Here is a 22,941-nt window from a genome sequence, read left to right as displayed (position 1 = left end):
ACTAAAAAATCTGCCATTAAATCACATATTATTTCGTTTGTCATTATAATGGAACGCGACAAACGTACACTCGAAAACTTGTTTAAACGTTTCCGCAAAATTCCGCAATATTTTGCGAGAGAGGAAGTTTCAAACTTTTTTCCTCCTCCGAGACTACATTTTTACAAACTATCTGTGAAAAAATGTTATTTTCAATAGCCTAACAATTAAATTTCTATTATTATGCAAAACGATTCGACAATGTGTAACAAACGACAATGTTTTCCACTTTCGCTCACCGTCACTGGCAATGAATATAACACTTATATGTATTGTTTAAATTACATCTCCATATTTATATATATTATATTCAACATTCCCTTTTCCATATCAAGAAATTAAACTTGTATTTTCTTTTCATGTTTTCATTACGATAAAAAAATTGTTACATCAATTTCCTTAAATTGTATTAACATAATAATTAACATAATCTGATAAAAATTTTCTTCGCAAGAAAAGGTTTTTGCAACAAACTTTCATTGTTTTGCTATGTCACAACTAATATTTTTGACAAATAATTTAATTATAAAGCGATTTCTTTCAATAATAGCAATAATTTAATAATTAATGCATTTAGAGAGAGAGAGAGAGAGAGAGAGAGAGAGAGAGAGAGAGAGAGAGAGAAAAGTTTGGTACACAATTCATAAATCCTAATTCAAACTTTACAATTTTTGCTTTGCAAAAATGATCCATAGCGATGCGACGTTTTCACTTTTTTTAATGGTACATTGCCAGTGTATGGACGTAGTAGTTTCTCTGTATCGCGAGTTACTCATGAAAGTACGGCATTCACGTATAGTTTTCGTTTTATTAATACTAACCATTTTATAATTTTCGGTCGAGAATAATCTTGTGAGAAATGGAGATGCTTCTCATGTCAGTCGCAACACTTCTCTCTTAAAATTACTACACTACTCGTCTTCAGTATCACCATCGCTACTATAATCCTGTAATGTGGGTGGTCTCGAAAAGGGTGCCTCGTTAGTTTGACTGCAACATTCAGAGAAGAAAAAGAATTTATTATTTACTATTTATATTTCAATCTCATTATTAATTATCACATTCATTGTAATGTTTAATTACTTTATATTCTTTATATTAGAATTGTTCTTTTAAATATAATACTGTACAATTATGATTCTTTAAACACAGGTCAAGAAAGTTATAAAATATACTCACGCTAATCTACGATAATGATTCAGCCATTCCTCCAACATTTGCGCAACGAGCAGAGGTCTCTTGTGAAGTTTCTGCTGCGCTACAAGTATTCCACCCTCGGTTCTGCATACGTCCAACCACTCCTTGTAGATTGATTCCTCGCGACCGATCTCATCCGTCGTGAGAAAGTGTATTGGCAGAAGCTTATGCTCGCGATCCATTAGTGGCATAAAGGTGGTCTGCATCTGGATTTGTAGCTGCTCGAGTGGACTGTTGTTCCCGCTCACTACCCCGTGGGTCGCGAGAGGCGGTATTCTGGACGAAGCGTAGGGTTCAATTGGAACCAACGCCGTGAAATGGCCACGGGTATAACCCAATGCGATTGGTGAACGGATGCAAAATGAGGGTTCCCATAATAATGGTAGATAAACACCTTCGAATCTTGCATAGCCTGCAAAATGACAGAAATAATTGATATTATTCCAAATCTTAAGAATCTTAAAAAAAACATTTCTTTCAAAATCGTAAAAAAGATTTCTAAAGAATCTTGAATTTTATGAATCTTAATTCTTGAGTTAAAAGATCTTTGAAATGTTAAAGAAAGCAAATGTTATAAAACCTTTTATGATATTTCACATGTTTGGATCTAAGAAAATGTAATTGCTATTTATAAATTTAATTATAAGTAATTATAAATATAAAATAAAAAATTAAGAAGCTAGAATTGATTTATTCAAATGTTCAGTGGAAAATTAAAATCTAATAAATTTATAGAATTTTAAAAGGATTTTAAATCAATAATTCAGTAAAATTAGTTTAGTTTTAAGTTTAGAAGTTAAATATTAATTACTGAATGAGCAAAAATAGAATATTTTCTTATTTACCTATATCTTCGCCGCGAAAGCTTTTAACATATTTAACTCCGTAGACTATAATGGGTCGTCTCAAAATGTGGGCAAGGGCAAACACGTGCAATTGTTCTAACGCGCTTCCGGGTTGAGCGGCCGTTGCTAACAAGCTTTCCCAGTCTTCTTGCCATTGTGTTTCTTCTAAAGTGAAATCTAACATCCTAGATGCTTGCGAGGCTTCATACTCTCTCCAACGAGGATAAAAGCTGAAAAATTGACGTTTATATACAAAATATACGAAGCTCATTCTAACTAAATAATCGAAAGAAATATATTTATTAAATTAAATTGAGCTTTTTATATAATTATTTTTTAACAATTCTATTTATTTTTCTTTTTTTTATTATTGTTCTATTTATCGATTAATCTGCTGATCATTCTCATATTAAAATTTTAATATATAGAGATGTATATTAATGCATTGAATCAATTAAATATATTAAAATATAAAAAATTAATGATAGATTTAATTGCAAATCTTACAATTGACCGGCTTGCTGTAAGGTGTCAGCCAGCGCTCTCCTTAGAGCATTGTCTCTATCAAAAACACCCCAAGTAGCCTGCATAGCAGAATCTAGAAGACAATCCCCGGCCGATCGGTTCCAGAGCGCATGTAAACGACTACCTAATCGTTCGGTAATTTCTAAAGACCAATTTAGAGCTGGCGGTTCGCCACCACCGCCTTCCAATTGCTGTTGAGCTTCCTTATCTAACAATTCCTCTAGCATCTGCTCTTGTACAATACTCGGCAGATCCTCAACCTAAAAATATATATCCATTTCAAATATAAAAACATATATACAATATTCTACTTCACAATCTCTTTTCAGTACGCTATAATTATTTCAAATAGAAGTTAAACAAATGAGAAAAGTTTAAAGATTTAACATTTACTCAAATATGTTGACTATTAAGAAATTAAAATAATTACTTTCCATCTAATTTACATTAAAACGTAATATATGTCATAATAACCTCGGCTGGTAACGCGAAGGTAGCCATGTCGGTAACGAAATAACAGGGAAATGAGCCCTTGCGTAAGCGTATACTGTTGGTGACATGTCGCCGAATCTGTACCGCGAGATCAGGTGCAACGTAACTCGGTACCCTTTTCACCCCTGAGCCCGAACCTTCAATTTGTGACAGCAATGTTGCTAAAATATCTTCCCTTTGAAACCTGCAGAAACCCCAATTAACATTCTATTAATCTATTAATGTTAAGAATATTTAAGAATATTTTTTTATAAAATGTCAATTTATAAACATGTATGTGTGTTTACCTAATAGCCAAGTGCACCAAGGTGTGCCCAACGTCGAACGCGCTGCTTCTATTGAGGAGCAAGACCTCAGAATGCGTCAATTGGCGGGCAGGATCGCCGCCGCTTGCCAGATAAGCTTCAACAGGAGTGTTGTCACCCTCGACAATACCGAGACAAGCGTTTAGCCAACACCAATCGGTATGGCGTCTTAATTGCTTCAATCGACGCTCGTAATCACAGTTATTCGGAGATTGAGGAGTTGACAAACTGTCATTCCGGCTCTCTGCATACCTATGCGGACCTCTGAAACAATAAATATGCATTATAATATTAATAAAAGAAATTTGTAACTTATTCAGAAAAATATTAGTCAGAAACTACATTTATTTAAAATATATCATATAAATAAAAATCGTTGATATATTTAATCCTTATGTGCAAACATATATTTACTCTAAATTCTCTGATATTTATTATGTAAATATTATTTAATATTATAACGTTTATAATTATTAAAACCATTGATATATTTAATCCTTATGTGCAAACATATATTTACTCTAAATTCTCTGATATTTATTATGTAAATATTATCTAATATTATAACGTTTATAATTATCAAAAGCGTTGATATATTTAATCCTTGTGTGCAAACATATATTTACTCTAAATTCTCTAAATAATATTTATTAATGTAAATATTATTTAATACTATAAACGTTTATATTCACATTTCATAAAAGATGTGAAATATAAAATATAATTTAGTCACCTCCTTCCTATCGCTAAATTATCCTCTCTCTGCGTCTGATGAATATATGGTGCATGTGGGGGCGATGGTAAGCCCCGTTGACTATGTTCCCGCTCGGGACTCGGTAAAATCACCCCTACGTTGCCCTGCGTTCCCTTATCCCTTCTATCCTTCTCCTTCAGATGACCGCACATGACGCATTTAGTTGCCTTGGGCCAATTCTCGTAAGTACACACATGACAAGACCACTTGTCCGGATGCATATTGTACAATCTTTCCGGATGGAGATTGATCGGCGAGGGATTCAATTGGGAATTCGATCCCGTGTTTGGTGGTCCATCGGCCAGTCGCAACGGTGCTAAATGTTCGTGTAGATTCGATGCTAATGAATTGACAGACTGATTGACCGGCTTCCGATTGCTGCACTGTACGCACCGCGTTGTATTCTGATAATTAAGATAAGTGCACATGCTGCAGGCCCACTTTCCCGCCGAAGGCAGATTCTGGCTGTAATTTTGCGAGGTAAAGTTGTCCGTGGGGCTTATCTGGGACACGGGGCCGGAAGCGACGTTGGAGGAGCCTCTTTGCGGGCTAGGATCCCGAAGACGGTAGATGTCCTCGCCCAGGAGAGGCTTGGCGCCCCTGCACATGGTGCATTTCAAGGAAGAGGGCCAATTCTCATAAGTGCAGTATTCGCAAGTCCATTTCTGCTCTGTTTCCTCGAGTCTGCTGGTCATCTTCAATCTGGATGGAGGAGTTAATCAATGGAGGTTTTGGTCTCGTTGCCGCGAGGGATGCAGTACTTCTCGATACGGAAGAAAACGTTCAGTTGAAAGACGACGCCGAAATGTGCATTAAACATTAAATATCCTAAATATCCTAGATGAATTTTTCTATGTCGCGCAGCGCATAGTCTATCGGGAGATTTGTGTCCAAAGTGTGGTTTATAGCCCGGTATACGCTATGTGATCAGCATTCTGATTGATTGTAATAAAGCCGCTAGAGATGTGCCAATGTGGACATTGGTGGAAGAATCTGAAACGAAAACGTAGATATATAAAATACATAAATATTAAATGAATGTACATGTGCGATAATGAATATTGTATAACTGGAAGCAATATCTCACACTTTTTGCATTCAAAATGGGTTAAATGTGTTATGCATAAGGAGAAAAGTTAAGACATTTTTAAAAAAATTATATATAATAGATTAAATATTATACTAAAAATGTTAAAATTATAATAGAAAAAAAGAAAATATAAAGAATAAATTTCTGCTATCAGGTTGATTCATTCGGTCAGATATTTTTGCGAAGAGAAAGAAGAAGCAAAATAAAGAAAGAAACATTGGCTGATAAACTGTTATTTTAATTGCACTTAGTTGCACTTTATTTCTTCTTTCTTCCTTTAATCTACATCTAATTTGCTTTGTAGAAAACGCGAAAAAAGCGCGAAATAAAAACAAATCTAAATGTACAAGACTCATGCTCATACATATATACATGTATGAAAATGCACAAAGTGCAGCTCGAAAGGCCAGATATTTTGAATATTGAAATGCAAAGAGAATCGACAAATCTATTCTTTTTAACCACATTTCCGCAGGCCTGAGACTCTTCCACATCGAGCATAATGCTTGTACAATCGTTTCATTTTAATGACTTCGAAAGCAGATACATATAGGCACTTGGAACTTCAAAATTGGAACGCCTCCGTCGCTCGCTCCTTTTAGCCTTTCGCGTTTCGCGAAGTCGGAGAAACACGCGGCACCGCGTGACCCGCGATCTCCCGTATATATATATATATATATACCCTCCTTCGCGTCCTCGAAAGAAACCTAACCTGGCGGAACGAAAAAGCAGAGGAGCTCCCTTCGTCGGAGGAACCGCCGCGGCCGACGCGAGGAGCGCGCAGGAAATTTACGAAATCGAATGGCTCGTGCCACTTTTCGGACGGCCGAGCGAGTCGCGCGCGACTACCTCTTAATAAATCAGTTGAACTGGTAACCTTGACGTTATCCCGTGCCACCTTGTATGAGCCCCGCACGTCGCCCGCAGCTACCGTCACACTCGGCTATCCTCCATAAGAGATCCCGCTTCAGCTCGGCACCGTCGTCCAGTCGACTCATGTACCATTCATGCACCAGCGAGCGCGCAGTTTTCGTCGAGCGCGCCGCTCTCGCGTTCGCGGGAACGGGCAGACACCAGGCGGGCAGGCACCAGGCAGGCAGGCAGGCAGGTTAAGGCTCGCTCGTTCGCTCACACGCGCGCACACGGCACACGTACGCGCGCCTGTACATGCGCACGATCAATCCCGCGAGCGCCCTTCCTTCCCACGGGATTATCCGACGGCGACGAGGAATATCGAAACGCGGGACGCGCAGGAGAGGAGGAGGACAACAGCGGCGGCGGCGACGGCGACGTCTCTCCCTCCCTCTTTCTCTCTCCCTTCCTTTCGCGCCACTCTTTCTTTCTGCTTCTCGTCTCTCTCTCGACTGAAGAGTGAAGACACACGACGGGTAGAAGACACGAGAAGCGCGAGTCGCTGTCACCGCTGATCACCGCGTATCACGACATCGTCTCTACCGAGCGTTCGCGCGCGCGCGCTGCTCCACGGCGTGCTGCTCCGCGTCACCCGGTGGCTGGCGAACTGCTTCGCGAGTACGGCGGCGGCGGCGACGACGGCGGCGGCGGCGGCGGCGACGGCGGTGACGACGACGACGACGACGACGACGGCGATCTCGCTCGCTGGCTGCGGAAGTAGGTTTTGACAGTCATCCGCAAACACAGACGGACGCCAGTACTGCCAACCACTGGCTCGCGCTCCCCTCCTCCTCTCGCCCGTCCGTACCGTTACGTCACAGGAGCATGCGCGCGCGCTGCCGCGGCTCTCCGTCGAGAGGGCGCTGGAGTCTCTGTCGAGTGCCGCGCGCCGCGGCTAACCTCAAATCTCGCGCTCCTCCCTCCGGGTGTCTCCTGCCGCCCTCGCGCGCAGCGATGGATCGCCGGATCTTCGTTGGAAACGTAATTTCGACGGTTTCGTGACGGTTCCAATGGTCACCCCGATCATCTAGTTTCCTCGTCGAAAACTGACGCGTGGATAATCTAAGCTAACCTCATTTTTTCGCCTGTCATTCCGCCGCTTTCACGCTTCTTTCTCGTTTCGCGGAGATAAATTCGAGAGACAATCTGGATCGACAGAATCAGGTAATCACGAGTTCGGAACAGATCAGATACCGCATTGAGCGCGATTGAGCAGTTTCTTTATAATTATCGTTGGAAGACCTGGAAGTTCTAACCTCGAAAAGTCTACGTGTCCATTAGTCGCGAAGAACACAATTGAAGTCGCAGAGAAACTCACGGTAATCTTGCTGATAAAATAAGATCCAGCGATTTCACTTGATCTCCACGCGAATGACGTCATCAGTGTTCCTGACAGTGCTCCCAGCTGATTTGGTTGATCCTGTTATGTCACGCGACTACGCAAGTAAACGCAAGGCTGACCTAACCTCAAATCGTGCCGCGGCTCCACGCATAATCTCATCCCTTCGCGACTTTCCCGTTTCGTCGACTGAAGCCACTGAAAATTATTCAAGAGACGTCTTTTTGCTATCAACATCCTCGAGACATCTTCCGGTCTAGAAGAAGAAAAAGAAAAGCAACGCCTGATTCGACTTTTCGCGCGTACCCTTGGCAATTCAACTTCGAACCTCGTGAACACGGCACGAATTGAATTTGCACGTGTATCTTTGGATTGTGACTTTCGCTCTGTTCAATGACTTTTTGCGATAAAGTTTGCAATGAAACTGAATCCTCACCCGAAAAATCGCGAGAAAAATGATCGCAACGGCGCGATTGCATTGTACGATTCTCGCGAGGCGATCATTTTTTATTTATAAATATCTCGGACCCGCTGCCAATTGGGGCTACTCTGCCTAAACATTATCCTTGACATTTCATCGACGAGATCGCGAGATTGTTTCGAGTCTGTCGGCTAGCTGTTCCAAACGCTACTAAAGGTTTTCCTATGTTCTAACGTAGGAATAAATATGTTACATCCTTAGATCTGCTCCACTTTACGGCATTTAAAGCGAGTCTATTCATTATAACCGCTCTCATTTTTCATATTCCAAACGTACTATAAGAAAATATAACAATAAGAAAATTGAACACAGGAAATGACAGCAATGTGATGAACATAAATATCTGTCTTGCTTTACAGATTTTGTGATTGATACAATTGGAGGATGTGGAGCGATTAGACCTTTTCACGAATTCAGCTAGACACACAATGTTAAAAGGAGACGCAACGATAATCAATCTCAAATTGAAATTAAAGAAGCAATATTACAATTTTTCTTCTTCCCTCTTTTGACACCAGGATTACGTTTTATTTTAAATATACAAAATGCAACTCGCATAACTGAAATGAGCACACTTTGTCATCTGCTCGCGATGACATCACCGAATTAGCTGAGACACTTTGGTAATGTTAATTGCCTGTCACTGCCTAAAAGCTTATGCGATTGCGACGTGAAAGATTCACACGATGACGAAAATGGACGAAATGGTGATACGGATACTATACGGAAGCGAAACCGGAACCGCTCAAGACGTTGCCGAGCAGATCTGGAAGAGCGCCAAAAGGTTTTGTTGTTGTTCCTCTTTGGCACTATGAACCTTTTTCTCTAGGAAAATTCCTGGCACGCGAACCCTACTCTCGTATCTTTAAATGATCTTTAAACAGATGATTCACTTTGATGTCCTTAATGTCTCTCATTTTTTCTATAATTAACTTCATTAGAGATGAAATCATCTTTTTCTAGCTAACAATATTCAAAAGACAGAAATCAACGATAAGAATTCATACATTTTTGTCTCATCTCTTTTTTCAATATTCATGTTATTGTATCTATATAAAGAAATGAGTAAAACGGAAAGTGAGATAAAAAAGGAAAAAAGCAAATAATATTTAATTCTGTATATGAAGTTTATTTAAAATTTAATTACAAAATTATGCAATTAAATTTTTATTTTATATCTTTATCTTACATGGACAAAATCTTATAAACTTCTCTTTCATATTATTTATATGACAACAAATCCTGTCTATCCTATATATTCTATCAATAATTTTTATCACATTCTTTGAATTTTAAGACAAAAAATAAAAATATCCTGTTTTGATTTGAAAAATAAACAATAACATTAATATTTGAAAAACAGATAATACCTTATTCTTTTCTTATGTAAAAATCAGAAAAAATATCTTATTTTAAAATTTAAAACATATATCTTAATTTGAAACTAAAATATATATATATATAACTTTAATTTTTCAGAAAAGAATTGCAAAGCACAGTATCGTCTCTGGATGATTATGACATTCAAAATCTCTCTTTCGAACAACTGATTATCTTTGTTGTCGCAACGACTGGACAAGGAGATCCTCCGGCCAATATGAAGCAATTCTGGAGACATCTGTTACGCAAGAATCTCCCAGCAACGATGCTCCAAAATTTGAAATATGGCGTACTTGGATTGGGCGACAGTTCGTATTCAAAATTCAACTTTGCCGCAAAGAAATTAAATAAACGTCTCGCGCAATTAGGTGGCGAAGAATTATTACCCATTGGACTTGCCGACGATCAGCATAATCTAGGAATTGACGCTGTGGTTGATCCCTGGATCAAAAAATTGTGGGAAGAAATTGCAGACGTTTTCAAAATTTCTACAGATGACAAGATGAGTGAAAAAAATTTAATAATCGAGAGGTATAATGTTTCAATCGTAGAAATGAGTCAGTCAAATCCGATACATATTGACGAACGGTTAGATAATCTGTATCATTCAAATACAGACATCTATGCGCAAGAAACATTCATAAATAGCGACGTCAGGATAGGAACGATAGTTGAAAACATAAAAACTACCTCCGAAGATCACTTTCAAGATGTTAGATTAATAAAAATCCAAGCAGATAATATTAAATACGGTCCCGGGGACGTTGTCTACATTAGGCCGAAAAATACGGCAGAGCAGGTGAAACGGTTCTTCGATATACTGCACGAACACAATATAAAACTGTTCCCAGACACGATAATTCAAATAACGGAAAAGGAGATAAAGGTTCCATTTGTACTAAAACGTAATTTAACTTTGGGAGAGATTGTCGAGCAGTACTGGGACCTGAATTTCAAGCCACGAAGATCCACCATGCACACTTTATCTTTTATCAGCAAAAATGAATTGGAGAAGGATAAACTGTGCGAATTTGCCAGTCCGGTTGGCCAAGAAGAGCTTTATGATTATGTAAACAGGCCGAGAAGAAACATCTTGGAGGTTCTCACGGATTTCCCTCGCACGACCACTAAATTAAACATTAAGTTATTATTTGAAATCATGTCGCCGATAAAGCCACGTCCTTACAGCATCGCCTCCAGTTTAGAAGACACTCCAAATAGAATACAAGTTCTGGTGGCGGTGGTTAAATTTAAGACTAGATTGATGGAGCCAAGATTTGGATTGTGTTCAAAGTGGCTGGCAGGTTTAAAAAGTAATGACAAAGTGATATTTTGGCTGCAGAAGGGAACTTTTCGCTTTGATAACGACAAGCCGTTGATTTTGATCGGTCCTGGAACTGGAGTGGCTCCGTTTAGATCCTTGCTTTTGGAGAGAGCAAAAAAAGGAAAAGATTTGAAAGAATGCATTCTGTTTTTTGGATGCAGAAATGAGAACAAGGATTATCATTGCAGGGAAGATTTCGAACGTTTATCTAGGACGAATAATCTAAAGGTCTTCTGCGCATTTTCCAGAGATCAGGATCACAAAATGTAAGTCATTAAAGTAAATTATTTTCAAATTATAATTTTTATTGTCCCACAAATAGATTAAGTTAAAGCTCATTATTTTGAAAATAATTATAATGTAAATGAAAAATTATAAAATATATTAAATCTTAACTTTCTTAATTATGCTTTTGATATTGATTTTCTTTTCAGATATGTGCAACATCTTATTCGCCAACAAAGAGAGCTATGCTGGCAATTTTTAGAAAATAATGGTAGCATCTACTTAGCGGGAAATTCTAAAAATATGCCGGATAATGTGCGTGAAGAATTCGTTAGTTTAGCAAAAGAAATCGGTAAAATGACGAAGGAGCAGGCAGAAACGTTCATCAACCATTTGGAGAAGAACAATCAATATCAAACGGAAACTTGGGGTTGACAAAAAACAGATTATCGAGATTTAAGGAAAATATTTAATAGGCAAAAATGTCATGTCTTTTTGTACGAAAAAAATGTATGTACATATTTAACGATGTATATGTGATAAAAATTAATATATTGTCTATATTTCCATTACAGAAACACATTGGAGATTAACAAATATTTTTTTAATTGTATTACATCCATATTACTATTATTGTCTTAGCCGAACTCTCGTAATAACTATCATTACAAAATCATACTAACTGCAATTTTGCGGATTGCGCAAGCTAAATGATCGGTTTCGTTCGAGACTTGATATCTATAAAGCGCAAGTATCTAATTAATGAGATGGAAATAGACGCTGCTGCACGTAGATGCAACATTACGTAACATTTTTTATAGCGCCACTTACCGCTTTATCGTTATTTAAACATTCACGAGGTCATCTATTATACATATGTAATTATCAGGTCCGTCCACAACATAGTCCGCGCTCGTACAAAGAAATCGGCCAATCGCCGGTCCAAAGCGAACGATATCCACAGCATCATTCTTTCTATATTGCACGCACGATTGGTCAGCCTCTCCGTGTATAAAATCTGCGCTCTGCGTCGCAATTAGCCTGTTTGAATGCAGCTTAAAAGAAACGAACGAGAGACTCGTGTAATTATCTGCAGTGCTACTGGCTCGACTGTTTGCTCGTTTTAACATTTCCTGCACACCCGAGTGCGAGAGAGATCGAATTCTGATGAGGGGAAAAAGGACGCGATCGAGAGATGAGAGAAAAAAACCGCTTGAATCCGCGCGACGCGGGCGTAAACAGGCGGGACGTCACGCCTCAACGAGCGTGATTTATCGCGCATGATTTATTAATATATCGCGGCCGCTCCTCCGCCGTTCGCAGAGGCGATCGCTCGCTGATCGGCGGCAGTCGCGTGTCGTGCAGGAGCGCGCGAGCAGGTAAACGTGTGAGTACATCCATTTTCGTCTCCCGCATCGCGATCGAAACGAAGCGGACTATACCTACCTATATGCATTTAACGCGCGCTATTTTTACACCTCCTTTTCGAACGTGTCGCTCGCGCGGCACCTCGGGAGCGCTCGGCCCTCCCCGGCGGCGCGTCGCCGCCGTGCCGCCTCTCTCGAGAGCCTCGCGTATCTCGATGAACTCGTAACCCCCCCGCGACCTAACCTAAGCGGAGTGCCGCGCCGCGCCAGTACGGAAAACATGGTACGACCGCTCGTCGCGTGCCGCCGTCCTCCCGCAGTGTTGCTCCCCGTATCTCGAACGATCTCGGCTCGACTCCGTCGCTGACTGCATCCCCTTTTTTTCCCGCGCGCTCTCTCTCTCTCTCTTTCTCTCGTGCTCGTGAAGTGCGAGGCGGACAAACAAAACCGCTCGAATCGAACCGCCGCCCGCCGCTGCCGCGTCGGCCGATGGACATTGGCACGTGATTCTTTTTTTCGCCACGCACCCACCCTCCGGGCGGTCCATTAACGTCAATCGCCGGCAATAAGCCCTGGCGATTCCGGCGAATCGCTCTCTGGTAGTCGCGCTCGAGACGGGCAACGGGGAAAAAAAAGGGTCCGCCCGGCGTTAAGGTCTGTTTCTTCTATCTTTCTCTCTCTCTCTCTCTCTCGTCGGTTGCACTCTCGCACTCCCGCACTTCCCTTAACCTTCCCTGCGGAACACGTCCCTTATTTATCTCGAGTTATCACGGAATTCCGGACGAGCGTAGAGGAGATTGTATATTTATCACGCACGCGTTAATACTTCGCCCGCTTGACTTACGTCAAACGCATTAACACGAGGTGTGTCCATTCCCTCGATTATAACATCGAGTATCTGGGTCACTGTACCTAAGGTAACTGTCCCTATAGTGTGCTTTTATATTTAAATAAATCGTAAAAATAAACTGGTACAAATGTATATAGACAAAGTATTTTTTTTATTAAGTTAAAGTATTAACTTTATAAAAAAATACTTTGTCTATTTATTTGTACCAGTTTATTTTTCGTCCTATTAATGTGCCCTATATCTATTAGTGTTCTTTTATATTTAAATAAGTCATAAAAATAAACTGGTACAAATGTATATAGACGGTATTTTTTTTATTAAGTTAAAGTATTAACTTTATAAAAAAAATACTTTGTCTATTTATTTGTACCAGTTTATTTTTCGGCCCTATTAATGTGCCCTGTATCTATTAGTGTGCTTTTATATTTAAATAAGTCATAAAAATAAAGTGGTACAAATGTATATAGACAACATTTTTTTTATTAAGTTAAAGTATTAACTTTATAAAAAAAATACTTTGTCTATTTATTTGTACCAGTTTATTTTTCGTCCCTATTAATGTATCCTGTATCTATTAGTGTGCTTTTATATTTAAATAAGTCATAAAAATAAACTGGTACAAATGTATATAGACAAAGTATTTTTTTTATTAAGTTAAAGTATTAACTTTACAAAAAAAATACTTTGTCTATTTGTACCAGTTTATTTTTATGACTTATTTAAATATAAAAGCACCCTAATAGGTACAGGACACATTAATAGAGACAGTTACGCTATACGGAAGAGAAGATATTTGATATTTTTTTTGTATTTTATATCTTTAATTGATTTGCAACTTAGAATATTTACTGCAGAGATATATTGTTAATTTAATTTTTATTCTTTAATCTTTAGAAATATTGCATTGAGTGGATATCTGGATTCATTTATTGAACTGTAATATATATTCTGATATATATTTTGAATATATTCAGATTGCAATTTGTATTTAAATTAATTAAGCTAAATTTGTATTTTATGAATTTGTAAAATATTAATATTTATAACATTTATCACAGTTTATAATTTGCTTAAGATGATTCTGAATGAATAAATAATTCAGATATAAATTTATTTACTGTTTGACATTTTTATTCTGTAGAACATTGTAATTTAAAATTTTATTTTTATATTCTTGTGCGTTAATATTTGCAATATTTAAATTCTAAGAAAATTTTTTACACTCATAAATATCATCTCATATACTCTTTATAATTAGTCTAGAAGTTTTTATGAGCGTTTATGTTTATTTGGATACTTTTGCGGTACTTACAGTGTAAACTTCATAACAATTAAAATATTATTTTCCAGACAAAGTCAAACGGTAGAGTGCAGAAAGTGTTTATGGAGTTACACTCTTTCTGGACCGGTCGTCGAGAGATGCACTAAAAGTCGCAGTTATTACTGAAGTCATCATCGAAGTCAATAGCGTTTTGAAGAACCTCCCTCTTTTCGTAACGGAGAAAAAAATCAACAAAAAAGGAAAATGGCGGGCACTTACACGAAGAAGGAATTTGGTGCGGGGCCTGAGGAACAGACCCTCCTGAAGGACTCCAATGGGACCCGCATCGTACCTTCAAAAGGTAATGGGGCCGTGGTACGCCGTCTGTCGCGTCCGCTGTCATGGCTACAGGGGAATGTAGCGGCTTTCTTAGAATGGCTTCTCTTGTGGTTTTATTTTCCCACCACGCAGCTGCCCAAACCAGTCTAGATGCAGTTTTCAGACTGTAGACTTAGCATCCTTGGCATTGACAGTGAAGTATTTGTGGATTTAACATTGGTTCGTAGCTTGTCGGGCTTGAGACATATACAAAACACATCTTAATAATTTTAATCTGATAGTAATTACTAATTTTATAACATGCTGAAGTGGACTACAATTATAACAAACTGATTTGACTACAATTTAATAATTTATCTTTTTTATGCATGATACACAATATTTATGATTTAAGATAATTCAGTGAAGTTGAATATTTAAGATAATTTGAAAAAGTTGAAATAATTGATTTTATGTTGCTCTTACAATTAGTGAAAAAATTTTAATGATTTTAAAATAATTCAGTATGTAGAATAAAATTGTAATTTTTGCATATTATTCAACATTCAATTGTTAAGTTTTATTTTGAATATTGTAAATTGTATGATTGATAATTATATTAACTACATTACCAAAGTAATTTTAACAATAGATCGATTTATTTTTTATAAATTTAACAAATTATCTTAACTGTTAAACATTTTCAAGAAAACATATTTTCTTGGACTCTCTTAATGGCTTTTCTGAGGTATCTCACACTATTATACTTCACCTGAAAACTGATAAGATATTATTTAATGACAGAAGACTTATTTTATTTTGAAGTTCATGCTTATTGCTTAATTGTGTTTTAAAAGATAATTATAAACACGCTTAAAAGACTTAGAAGTTTTGACCCATATCTTATCTTTTTCTCGTTCCTTTATTGTATTTTTTTATTTATCATTTATGTTTATATATTTATACATTTACTGCATACAGCATTTTAGATTTGTAAATCAAACTATATCAAGTTTTTTTGCATTCCTAATAGCTTCTAAAAGAATCATATTTTGTTGGGCATAAAGTTTTATTTTGCTGACAAGATATGCTGTGACATGCTGATTCAGTAAATATGAGTCTTACCTGTAGTCATTAACAGTCAGAAGCTCAAGAGCAGTGTTTCTAATTTTCAATCACAATCAGTAAAAAAATTATCAGTAATTGTAATCCACTTTAGCAATAAATACAGTTTTTTTATTCATCTTGATAATATTTAAATAATTAAGTGCAAGAAAAATGGCCGTAAAAGGTACTTGGCAATTTCTTACATACAACTTCCATAAGAACATAATTTTTTTCACATTTACATAATATATTCTGTATTATATAATCAAATTTTATGTATTAGATTTACTTTATTAGTCATTAAAATAATATTTATTACACATACATTGTTTATATTTATATATTTACTAGTTATTTTGTTTACATATTATATAATAGAATTTTGCTAATACTAATAATATTGCTTTGTGCAAAAGATTGTGCTAAGAATACAAGTGCTAAGATCTTTTTTCCATAGTTTCTGTTTGCACATCTTATAACACTTTTCTTCTACTTACAATTAGTGGTAATTGATAATCAATTACTGTATCACATATGTATATAACTTTTTGTCATTTTCTATTATTATCTTTCTATACAAATTGTTATTAATATTTCACGTATGTACGTGTTATGTTCCCAGGCTACATCAATTGATTTTAATGAATCAATTGATTGCGACATTCCATTACGGCGGTCGCACACAATTATCTTTTTGTTGTAATCAGCTGTCTCAATTATCTTTCTCTCTTTCAAATATCTTGACGTGTTAGATATGTGTCAAAGTCTTTTTGTCTTTCATACTTCAAGATTATATTGTCAGCTCGAACATCTTAAGATTGAGCAAATTTTTTATTACAATTATCTTTTTAATGTTTTATGATTATAAAAGTGTGAATTTATTAAATTTATTTGCAACATCTTTTTAAAATTAATATACTTATTATCTTTGAAATAATAATTGGCTTCTCTTAAATTTTAAAAGAAATAATTTAAGAATATTATATTAGTTCAAATAATTAATTTCTTAATAAAAATATTTAAGAAAGAGAAATCTGAATTTAATTCGAACAGGAATATTTGTTTTAATTTAATGTTAATAAAAAATTGAATGTAAAATTAAATTAATGTGTTATTTAATTTTTTAAACAATAATAAATTAAACTAGACCGCTATAGTGAATAACACAATTATGTCCATTTCTATCAATGTAGATTAACTTTAATTTCGGTTTATCTTAATTTTTGTTTTTTCTAGTTCTAAGAATAAGAAGATAAAGAATAAATTAAACCAAGATTAAAGTTAATCTACATTGGTAGAAATGGGCTTTAAACAGAGAAGCGGTAAATATTATCGAAGCTGAATCTTGGTGGCTAATAATATTCTATGTAAATTTTAAACACATTTTCAAGTTATATAAACTGCGCACCAATTACTGTCGGACTTGCAATGCAGTCATAAACTGAACAGTTCAGTTTATGACTATATTACAAATCCAGCAGTAATCGGCGCGTAGTTTATAGAACTGAAAAATGTGTTTAAAATTACGAAAAAAATATTAGACACCAAGATTTTTTGGTTTCGATCGTATTTGATATTTCTCTATTTAATTATGTTGATTTCTTAAATTTATAATTAATATTGGCATTGTAATAATATTAGCGGCGAGATCTAATGTTATAAATAGTACATAATGTACAATAATTGAGCAAATCCTTTAAGATTAACGACTTAATTTGCATTTAAGGTTCAGAACCTGTACGTCTTTCACCAGGATGGGAAGGTACAGGTAGACCAGACGACGAATTAAATTTTAAAGGCGTTACAATGGATCAAGCAGATCTCGAATTGAATCCTCCTAGAGATAGGTATAACTATATATTTATTAATATTGTTTATGTTCATATGAAATTGTATATAAACTTTGTATTATGAATTTGAAGAATAATGTAGAAAATTGTACCCACACATAATGATCACACACGCAAAAATATTGTCGATTTAACGAAAATTATATTTTATTTTTTGTTTTAGATTAAATATAGTATTTTTCATATTGATACTTCATGGAATCGGTGCCTTGATGCCATGGAATATGTTTATAACAGCTAAAGATGTAAGCCAAGTGTGATCTGTTGTTTAATAATTGTATAGCTGAATTCGCAACATTATATAAAACTATTATATATTTGCAGTATTTTGTCAAATACAAATTGTCTAAGGAATACACTGGTGTAATTACAAATTATGCGACGAATTTCCTCCCGTATCTGGCATTTGCGTCACAAGTACCGAATTTGTTATTCAACTGGCTGAATGTATTTTTACATATTGGGTACGTATACAAGATACATTTTGCATTTTCCTAGCAACAAAAACATTTTATACTTTCCTAACTTACATACATTTTTATTATAATAATAATTGCGATTGCAATGTAAATTTTGTGTTAGACCTTAGCTTATGTATGTAACGTGTTAAATAACAGTGTGCTTTATTAAAGAGACGTTCGACTTTTCAGAGGCAATTTGACAACGCGTATAGTATGGAGTATCTTTGTTCTGGTCCTGATATTCGTCTTTACCGTCATCTTGGCAATGACTGACAGTTCTGGATGGCCTGGAATATTCTTTTGGATTACCTTGGTATCTGTTGTTGTATTAAATAGTAAGTAACTGTTTTATTATATTTGCGAATACTTAAAACCTAAATTGTAGATATATAATGAATAATATTTAACAAAATTATTAAAAAATTAATATATTAAATAAAATATATAAAAAATATTTAAAATAAAAATTATTAAAAAATTTATATATATAATTATTAATAGATATCGTCATTATTGATTCATAACATTTGAATTGTGCATGATAAATTGAAAATTCATGTTTCAGCTGCCAATGGTATTTACCAAAACTCAGTGTTTGGAATGGCAGCTAAATTACCCATCAAGTACATGGGCGCTGTTGTCTTAGGCTCGGTAAATATTAGCTTTATCAATCACATCTGATAAAGAGTCGTTGCATTATTGCATTGTAAAAACACTTGTAATCTGTTGTTTTCAGAATATCAGTGGAACTTTCACAGCTATAATAGAGTTTCTAGCTAAAATAATGGCGCCAAACGCGCGCACCGCCGCCATATATTATTTCATCACGGCATTGTTCATACTTCTGGCTTGCTTCGATACATATTTTGCACTTCCAATTAACGTAAGATTTTTATTAAAAATTAATTAAATTTGTTAAGATCATCACATTAGACAACAATTAAAATTGTTAAGTCAACCATAAGTTTATTAATTAAATATAATGCGATTTATTAATTTACAAACTAAATACATATACACAAAATTATTTAACTAATGTTAATGAATTGAATTGCAGAGGTTTTATCGATATCATGAGCTTCTCCATCAGAAAGAGGCAAATAAAAGACAGTTAGAGAACAGTACAAGAGGAGGCAAATATAGACCTGCCTATTGGATGGTGTTCAAGGCGTGTTTCCCACAGTGCTTCAATACATTTTTAATCTTCTTCGTTACTTTAGCGCTCTTCCCATCTGTTCAATCCGATATACAAAAGTCAGACGAGAATTTTGTGATTCCATATGAATATTATAGCAGCGTTATGTGCTTTTTAACGTTTAATATCACTGCCATGATAGGAAGCTCGATCGCGTCATTGGTTCAGTGGGTAAGTTTCAATTTTTATATATACACTTTATATTGTTATAGCAGAGAGGATCCGAGAGAGGACATGACGGCCTTTTGGCTGTAACGCTAAAATGCCCTCGTGCATTAACGCTCTCTGAAGAAGTGGATCCAAATCACATATAGCAAAATCCACTTTTTTGCACAATTTGTAGTGCGTGTTCGTACTAAATTCAATTTTTGAGTCTGCTGAGGCTTTATTCTTGAAAAATTACGCATTCGGAAGTACGGAAATGTACCACAAATTGTGCCAAAAAGTGGATTTTGCTATATGTAATTTGGCTCCACTTCTTCAGAGGGCGTTAGTACGAGGGCATTTTTGGGCATTTTAGCGTTACAGCCAAAAAGATGGTCATGTTCTCTCCCGAATCCTCTTTGGTTATAGTCATATTTACATGTTTTTTATATTTTATTATATAGCTACAAAATTATGGTAGAATAATTAAATATCTCTATGTACTGTTTATTTATTAATCGATCTCTCTATTAATTCTTGTTTCAGCCAAGCAAAAAGTATCTAGTGATTCCAGTGGTTCTGCGACTTGCTTACGTACCGTTGTTCTTGCTCTGTAACTATCAACCGATTGACACGAAAAGAATACTGCCGGTACTTATTAATGATGATTGGATATTCTGGGTCATCGCCATTACTATGGGCCTTAGTAGCGGTTATCTGTCGTCATTATCGATGATGTATTGCCCTAGGTAAATATGATTGATGAAAAATAGAATAATTTAAAAGATGGAAGAAATTTATATAATAAATATATATGTACAATGTTACTATTGATTAAATCTTTTGTGTTTAGAATGGTGGATTCGCAGTACGCTTCGACGGCGGGCATGTTTGGTGCGGCGTCTTTGATCACCGGAATTTTCACGGGAATTCTATTTTCCATGGTGATGCCTTTCCTTGTAGCTAACATAACGTTTTAAAGATAAAATTATCGGTATCCGCGATATGCTTATATTAACTCAGGAGCTAGAAAAATATTGAAAATTAAGAATGCACAGTCTATCGCCCATAATTACAAATTGAAACATTGTGTTATTGCCAAGACATTGTGAAATAACAATTTAAAAAGAACAAATAATGTCAAAGAAGAAAGCTAAAATGTTATTCCTAAGAGCAACTCAAGAAAAGGAATTAACATTTTAGAAACGAACGTTACTTCCTTTGATACAAATAAGAGAGAAATGTTTTGGAGAATGCTCGTTTACTTATATATATATATATACACGTTAAACACATACATATTTATATATCTAATCGTACAAGTCTTTAAATAGCAGGCTATATAAGAACAAGCTTTTAATCAGATAAAAGCCGTTTGAAGCAATGCGTGTTTTTTATAAGTGTGTGGCTTGGAGTTTCTATTGATCGATGGTTTTTAAAGTCCCGTTAAAAGGAGAAATAGATACGAAAGTAAATTAAGACCCTGTAAAGTGCATTAATGACACAATATGATCGTCTCACAACAGATTTGTATAGGAAATACCGGAACCCATGGTTTTACGAGGATTATAGAAACTAATGCTACTATTATTACTATTGCCCCTATTACTGAAACCGGACCAATAAGCCTTATTAATAAAAAGAAGCTATGCGGCGCTCCAGTTTTCGTATCAAATAGAAATCGCTCTAAATCATTAAATTTATCAGGAAGATCACATATTTAAATCTGTATAATTCGTTACGCGTTTAAGGCGTGAATACAATTATTACGATTACAAGAGAGAATAAAAACATATTTAATAGAATTATTGTCAAATGCTCTCTCATGTGGCGTTAAATGCGTAACGAGAATATATCTCTTAATAGATAAGCATTACATTTTTAAATAGTTTATAGCTAAAGTTGTCACGCTGAATTTTCCTGCAGAGAATATTTTCGTTTCCAAATTAGTCTGGCCGTAGATACATAATAGTATGAAACTAATTTTAAAGACGAGGCTATATTTTAAATAACAATTTTATAAAGTAAATAACACATAGTTTTATTTAAATGTGTTCAAATTAAATTTACAATCTCTAAATTCTACAGCTAAAATCTTTGATAAAATGAAAGTTAACATAATAATTGACAAGTAATGTAAAACAAAAGGCCAAGTCTAATAATTTCTTTACATCATAATAGAAGATCTGATGTAATAGTCTTGTAATAAACTTTCATATTATTTGTAGCGTTACATTCTACTCTGTAATTACAAGGTTGTATTTTTTATTTTTTTCAATAGTGTTGAGTACTTTATTTAATATTTTTACTACATATAATATTGATGTATATTGCATTTATATGAAAAATTGCAATTCTGAAAAATCTCAAATTTTTTCAGAAGTCATTTTAAAACAGTTTTTCACTACTGTTTTATCTTATATTGATTTCAGTCATTTTAAATTAGACAAATTTTAGTATGCTTTTATAAACTTTTTGTTTTGCAACGAATCATATTACGTCACAAGAAATGATGCAGGAGAGTTAAGACTGTTGGCCATCCAATTGATACTAGTCCCCTCACAATCTTGACGACGAGCTTTTCACCTTATATTTGTAGATTAATGAGCGACAATTTAAGAAATTGGAAGTAGATGACATTTTTTTCGGGCTATGATTATGTTATACATATTTGTAATAATTACGTAATCTGTATTTTTTTTTTATCATATATACAAGGTTGTCACATGTATGCTTATGTTATTTATGCTTTATATAGCGATGAAATTTTCATGTGTTTTTTACGCATTTTATTTCAAATGGTCGTGAGATTAAGCTATACAATACGCAATACTCTTCCATTAAGCCGTACCTGGATCTCCACAATTTTTTAAATTGCAGTACACATTTGCTCCAAATAGAACTTACATATTTTTTAAATAGATTATACGGTTTAAGCTTTAAATAACAATTTTGATTGTTTTTTCAAGCTTATACTAAACATATGTACACATGTTAATATCACGTTATTATTATCACAGAAATATAACAATCTTTTATTTATTCCGACCGAAATTTTCTTTAGAACAATTTTGTAATATGTATAATATTTGTATTACATTATGTTAACTTCTAATACATTTTAATACAACTTAAACGTGTTTGTAATTTTATATTTTTGTACAGAAATTTCATTCAGATGTTATGCTCTGTTACGATACAAACAAGATGTTCCTAAAATGTTCGACTAAATTTTACCAAATTCTATTTCAGTGATTTTATTTGATTTTCATTCATTCTATTTCTATTCTACTATCTCCGTACTGATAAGAACAGATTAAATTCGCACAATATTAGAGAATATAATATGTCGAAATACTTTTAGGAACACTGAATAAGATGTGGTATATATTCAGCGGAAATGCGAATTTTATTCGATCGCATTTACACATGCATTTTCAATTATGCTAAGGTGTAAGCTCCATATATAACACATTATCT

The 22,941-nt window shown here is 35.1% G+C and overlaps 3 protein-coding genes and 1 long non-coding RNA gene across 17 annotated transcripts; 2 read left to right on the top strand and 2 right to left on the bottom strand.

Annotated features, from left to right (window-relative positions):
* Positions 1 to 625: 625 nt before the first annotated feature.
* On the bottom strand, positions 626 to 6,695 carry LOC105458879 (ubiquitin thioesterase trabid). 3 transcript variants are annotated; one of them, XM_011704472.1, is made up of 9 exons: positions 6,125 to 6,695; positions 4,919 to 5,150; positions 4,137 to 4,859; positions 3,386 to 3,667; positions 3,081 to 3,282; positions 2,589 to 2,866; positions 2,082 to 2,311; positions 1,219 to 1,648; positions 626 to 1,029 (listed from the first exon to the last, which is right to left on the bottom strand). In XM_011704472.1, exons 2-9 carry the CDS (start codon positions 4,975 to 4,977, stop codon positions 951 to 953), a joined length of 2,283 nt encoding a protein of 760 aa, XP_011702774.1. In that variant the 5' UTR covers positions 4,978 to 5,150; positions 6,125 to 6,695; the 3' UTR covers positions 626 to 950. The 3 variants fall into 3 exon arrangements, with proteins under 3 accessions (XP_011702774.1, XP_011702775.1, XP_011702776.1); XM_011704473.1 differs by having other exon boundaries at positions 4,137 to 5,150; XM_011704474.1 differs by lacking the exon at positions 6,125 to 6,695 and having other exon boundaries at positions 4,919 to 5,075.
* A 324-nt stretch (positions 6,696 to 7,019) lies between these two features.
* LOC105458875 (NADPH-dependent diflavin oxidoreductase 1) lies at positions 7,020 to 11,501 on the top strand. Of its 6 annotated transcripts, none has more exons than XM_011704460.1 (4): positions 7,020 to 7,140; positions 8,339 to 8,763; positions 9,459 to 10,949; positions 11,118 to 11,501. In XM_011704460.1, exons 2-4 carry the CDS (start codon positions 8,666 to 8,668, stop codon positions 11,341 to 11,343), a joined length of 1,815 nt encoding a protein of 604 aa, XP_011702762.1. In that variant the 5' UTR covers positions 7,020 to 7,140; positions 8,339 to 8,665; the 3' UTR covers positions 11,344 to 11,501. The 6 variants fall into 6 exon arrangements, with proteins under 6 accessions (XP_011702762.1, XP_011702761.1, XP_011702763.1 ...); XM_011704459.1 differs by having other exon boundaries at positions 7,020 to 7,323; XM_011704461.1 differs by lacking the exon at positions 7,020 to 7,140 and adding an exon at positions 7,330 to 7,478.
* Positions 11,442 to 12,409, bottom strand: LOC105458877. Of its 2 annotated transcripts, XR_975591.1 has the most exons (3): positions 12,355 to 12,409; positions 11,740 to 11,963; positions 11,442 to 11,646 (listed from the first exon to the last, which is right to left on the bottom strand). It is a non-coding gene; the product is annotated as an uncharacterized LOC105458877 (long non-coding RNA). The 2 variants fall into 2 exon arrangements; XR_975590.1 differs by lacking the exon at positions 12,355 to 12,409 and having other exon boundaries at positions 11,740 to 12,111.
* Positions 12,206 to 22,433, top strand: LOC105458878 (equilibrative nucleoside transporter 1). 6 transcript variants are annotated; one of them, XM_011704469.1, is made up of 11 exons: positions 12,206 to 12,287; positions 14,476 to 14,747; positions 17,538 to 17,658; positions 17,825 to 17,906; positions 17,986 to 18,125; positions 18,312 to 18,457; positions 18,688 to 18,773; positions 18,859 to 19,005; positions 19,180 to 19,488; positions 20,008 to 20,210; positions 20,315 to 21,724. In XM_011704469.1, the coding sequence occupies exons 2-11, from the start codon at positions 14,651 to 14,653 to the stop codon at positions 20,439 to 20,441; spliced, it is 1,458 nt and encodes a 485-aa protein (XP_011702771.1). In that variant the 5' UTR covers positions 12,206 to 12,287; positions 14,476 to 14,650; the 3' UTR covers positions 20,442 to 21,724. The 6 variants fall into 6 exon arrangements, with proteins under 6 accessions (XP_011702771.1, XP_011702769.1, XP_011702770.1 ...); XM_011704467.1 differs by having other exon boundaries at positions 12,212 to 12,295; XM_011704468.1 differs by lacking the exon at positions 12,206 to 12,287 and adding an exon at positions 12,523 to 12,929 and having other exon boundaries at positions 20,315 to 22,433.
* The last annotated feature ends 508 nt before the right edge of the window (positions 22,434 to 22,941 follow it).

The sequence above is a fragment of the Wasmannia auropunctata genome, unplaced genomic scaffold, assembly GCF_000956235.1.
Source record: "Wasmannia auropunctata unplaced genomic scaffold, wasmannia.A_1.0 LD334262.1, whole genome shotgun sequence".
In the NCBI taxonomy this organism is placed as follows: Eukaryota; Metazoa; Arthropoda; class Insecta; order Hymenoptera; family Formicidae; genus Wasmannia; species Wasmannia auropunctata.
Note: the sequence above shows the minus strand (reverse complement) of the source record. Positions and strands in the feature narration are given on the sequence as shown.

What these genes read in the sequence shown, in the direction of transcription:
- LOC105458879 (XM_011704472.1), bottom strand. Translation starts at nt 4,977, where the DNA reads ATGTTTAATGCACATTTCGGCGTCGTCTTTCAACTGAACGTTTTCTTC. An exon ending in GTTTTCTTCCGTATCGAGAA is followed by an intron (nt 4,860 to 4,918) that starts GTACTGCATCCC and finishes TCCTCCATCCAG; the next exon opens with ATTGAAGATGACCAGCAGAC. An exon ending in TTGGTGCACTTGGCTATTAG is followed by an intron (nt 3,283 to 3,385) that starts GTAAACACACAT and finishes GGGTTTCTGCAG; the next exon opens with GTTTCAAAGGGAAGATATTT.
- LOC105458875 (XM_011704460.1), top strand. Translation starts at nt 8,666, where the DNA reads ATGACGAAAATGGACGAAATGGTGATACGGATACTATACGGAAGCGAA. An exon ending in ATCTGGAAGAGCGCCAAAAG is followed by an intron (nt 8,764 to 9,458) that starts GTTTTGTTGTTG and finishes TTAATTTTTCAG; the next exon opens with AAAAGAATTGCAAAGCACAG. An exon ending in AGAGATCAGGATCACAAAAT is followed by an intron (nt 10,950 to 11,117) that starts GTAAGTCATTAA and finishes TTTTCTTTTCAG; the next exon opens with ATATGTGCAACATCTTATTC.
- LOC105458878 (XM_011704468.1), top strand. Translation starts at nt 14,651, where the DNA reads ATGGCGGGCACTTACACGAAGAAGGAATTTGGTGCGGGGCCTGAGGAA. An exon ending in TTGAATCCTCCTAGAGATAG is followed by an intron (nt 17,659 to 17,824) that starts GTATAACTATAT and finishes TTTTTGTTTTAG; the next exon opens with ATTAAATATAGTATTTTTCA. An exon ending in ATCTGTTGTTGTATTAAATA is followed by an intron (nt 18,458 to 18,687) that starts GTAAGTAACTGT and finishes TTCATGTTTCAG; the next exon opens with CTGCCAATGGTATTTACCAA.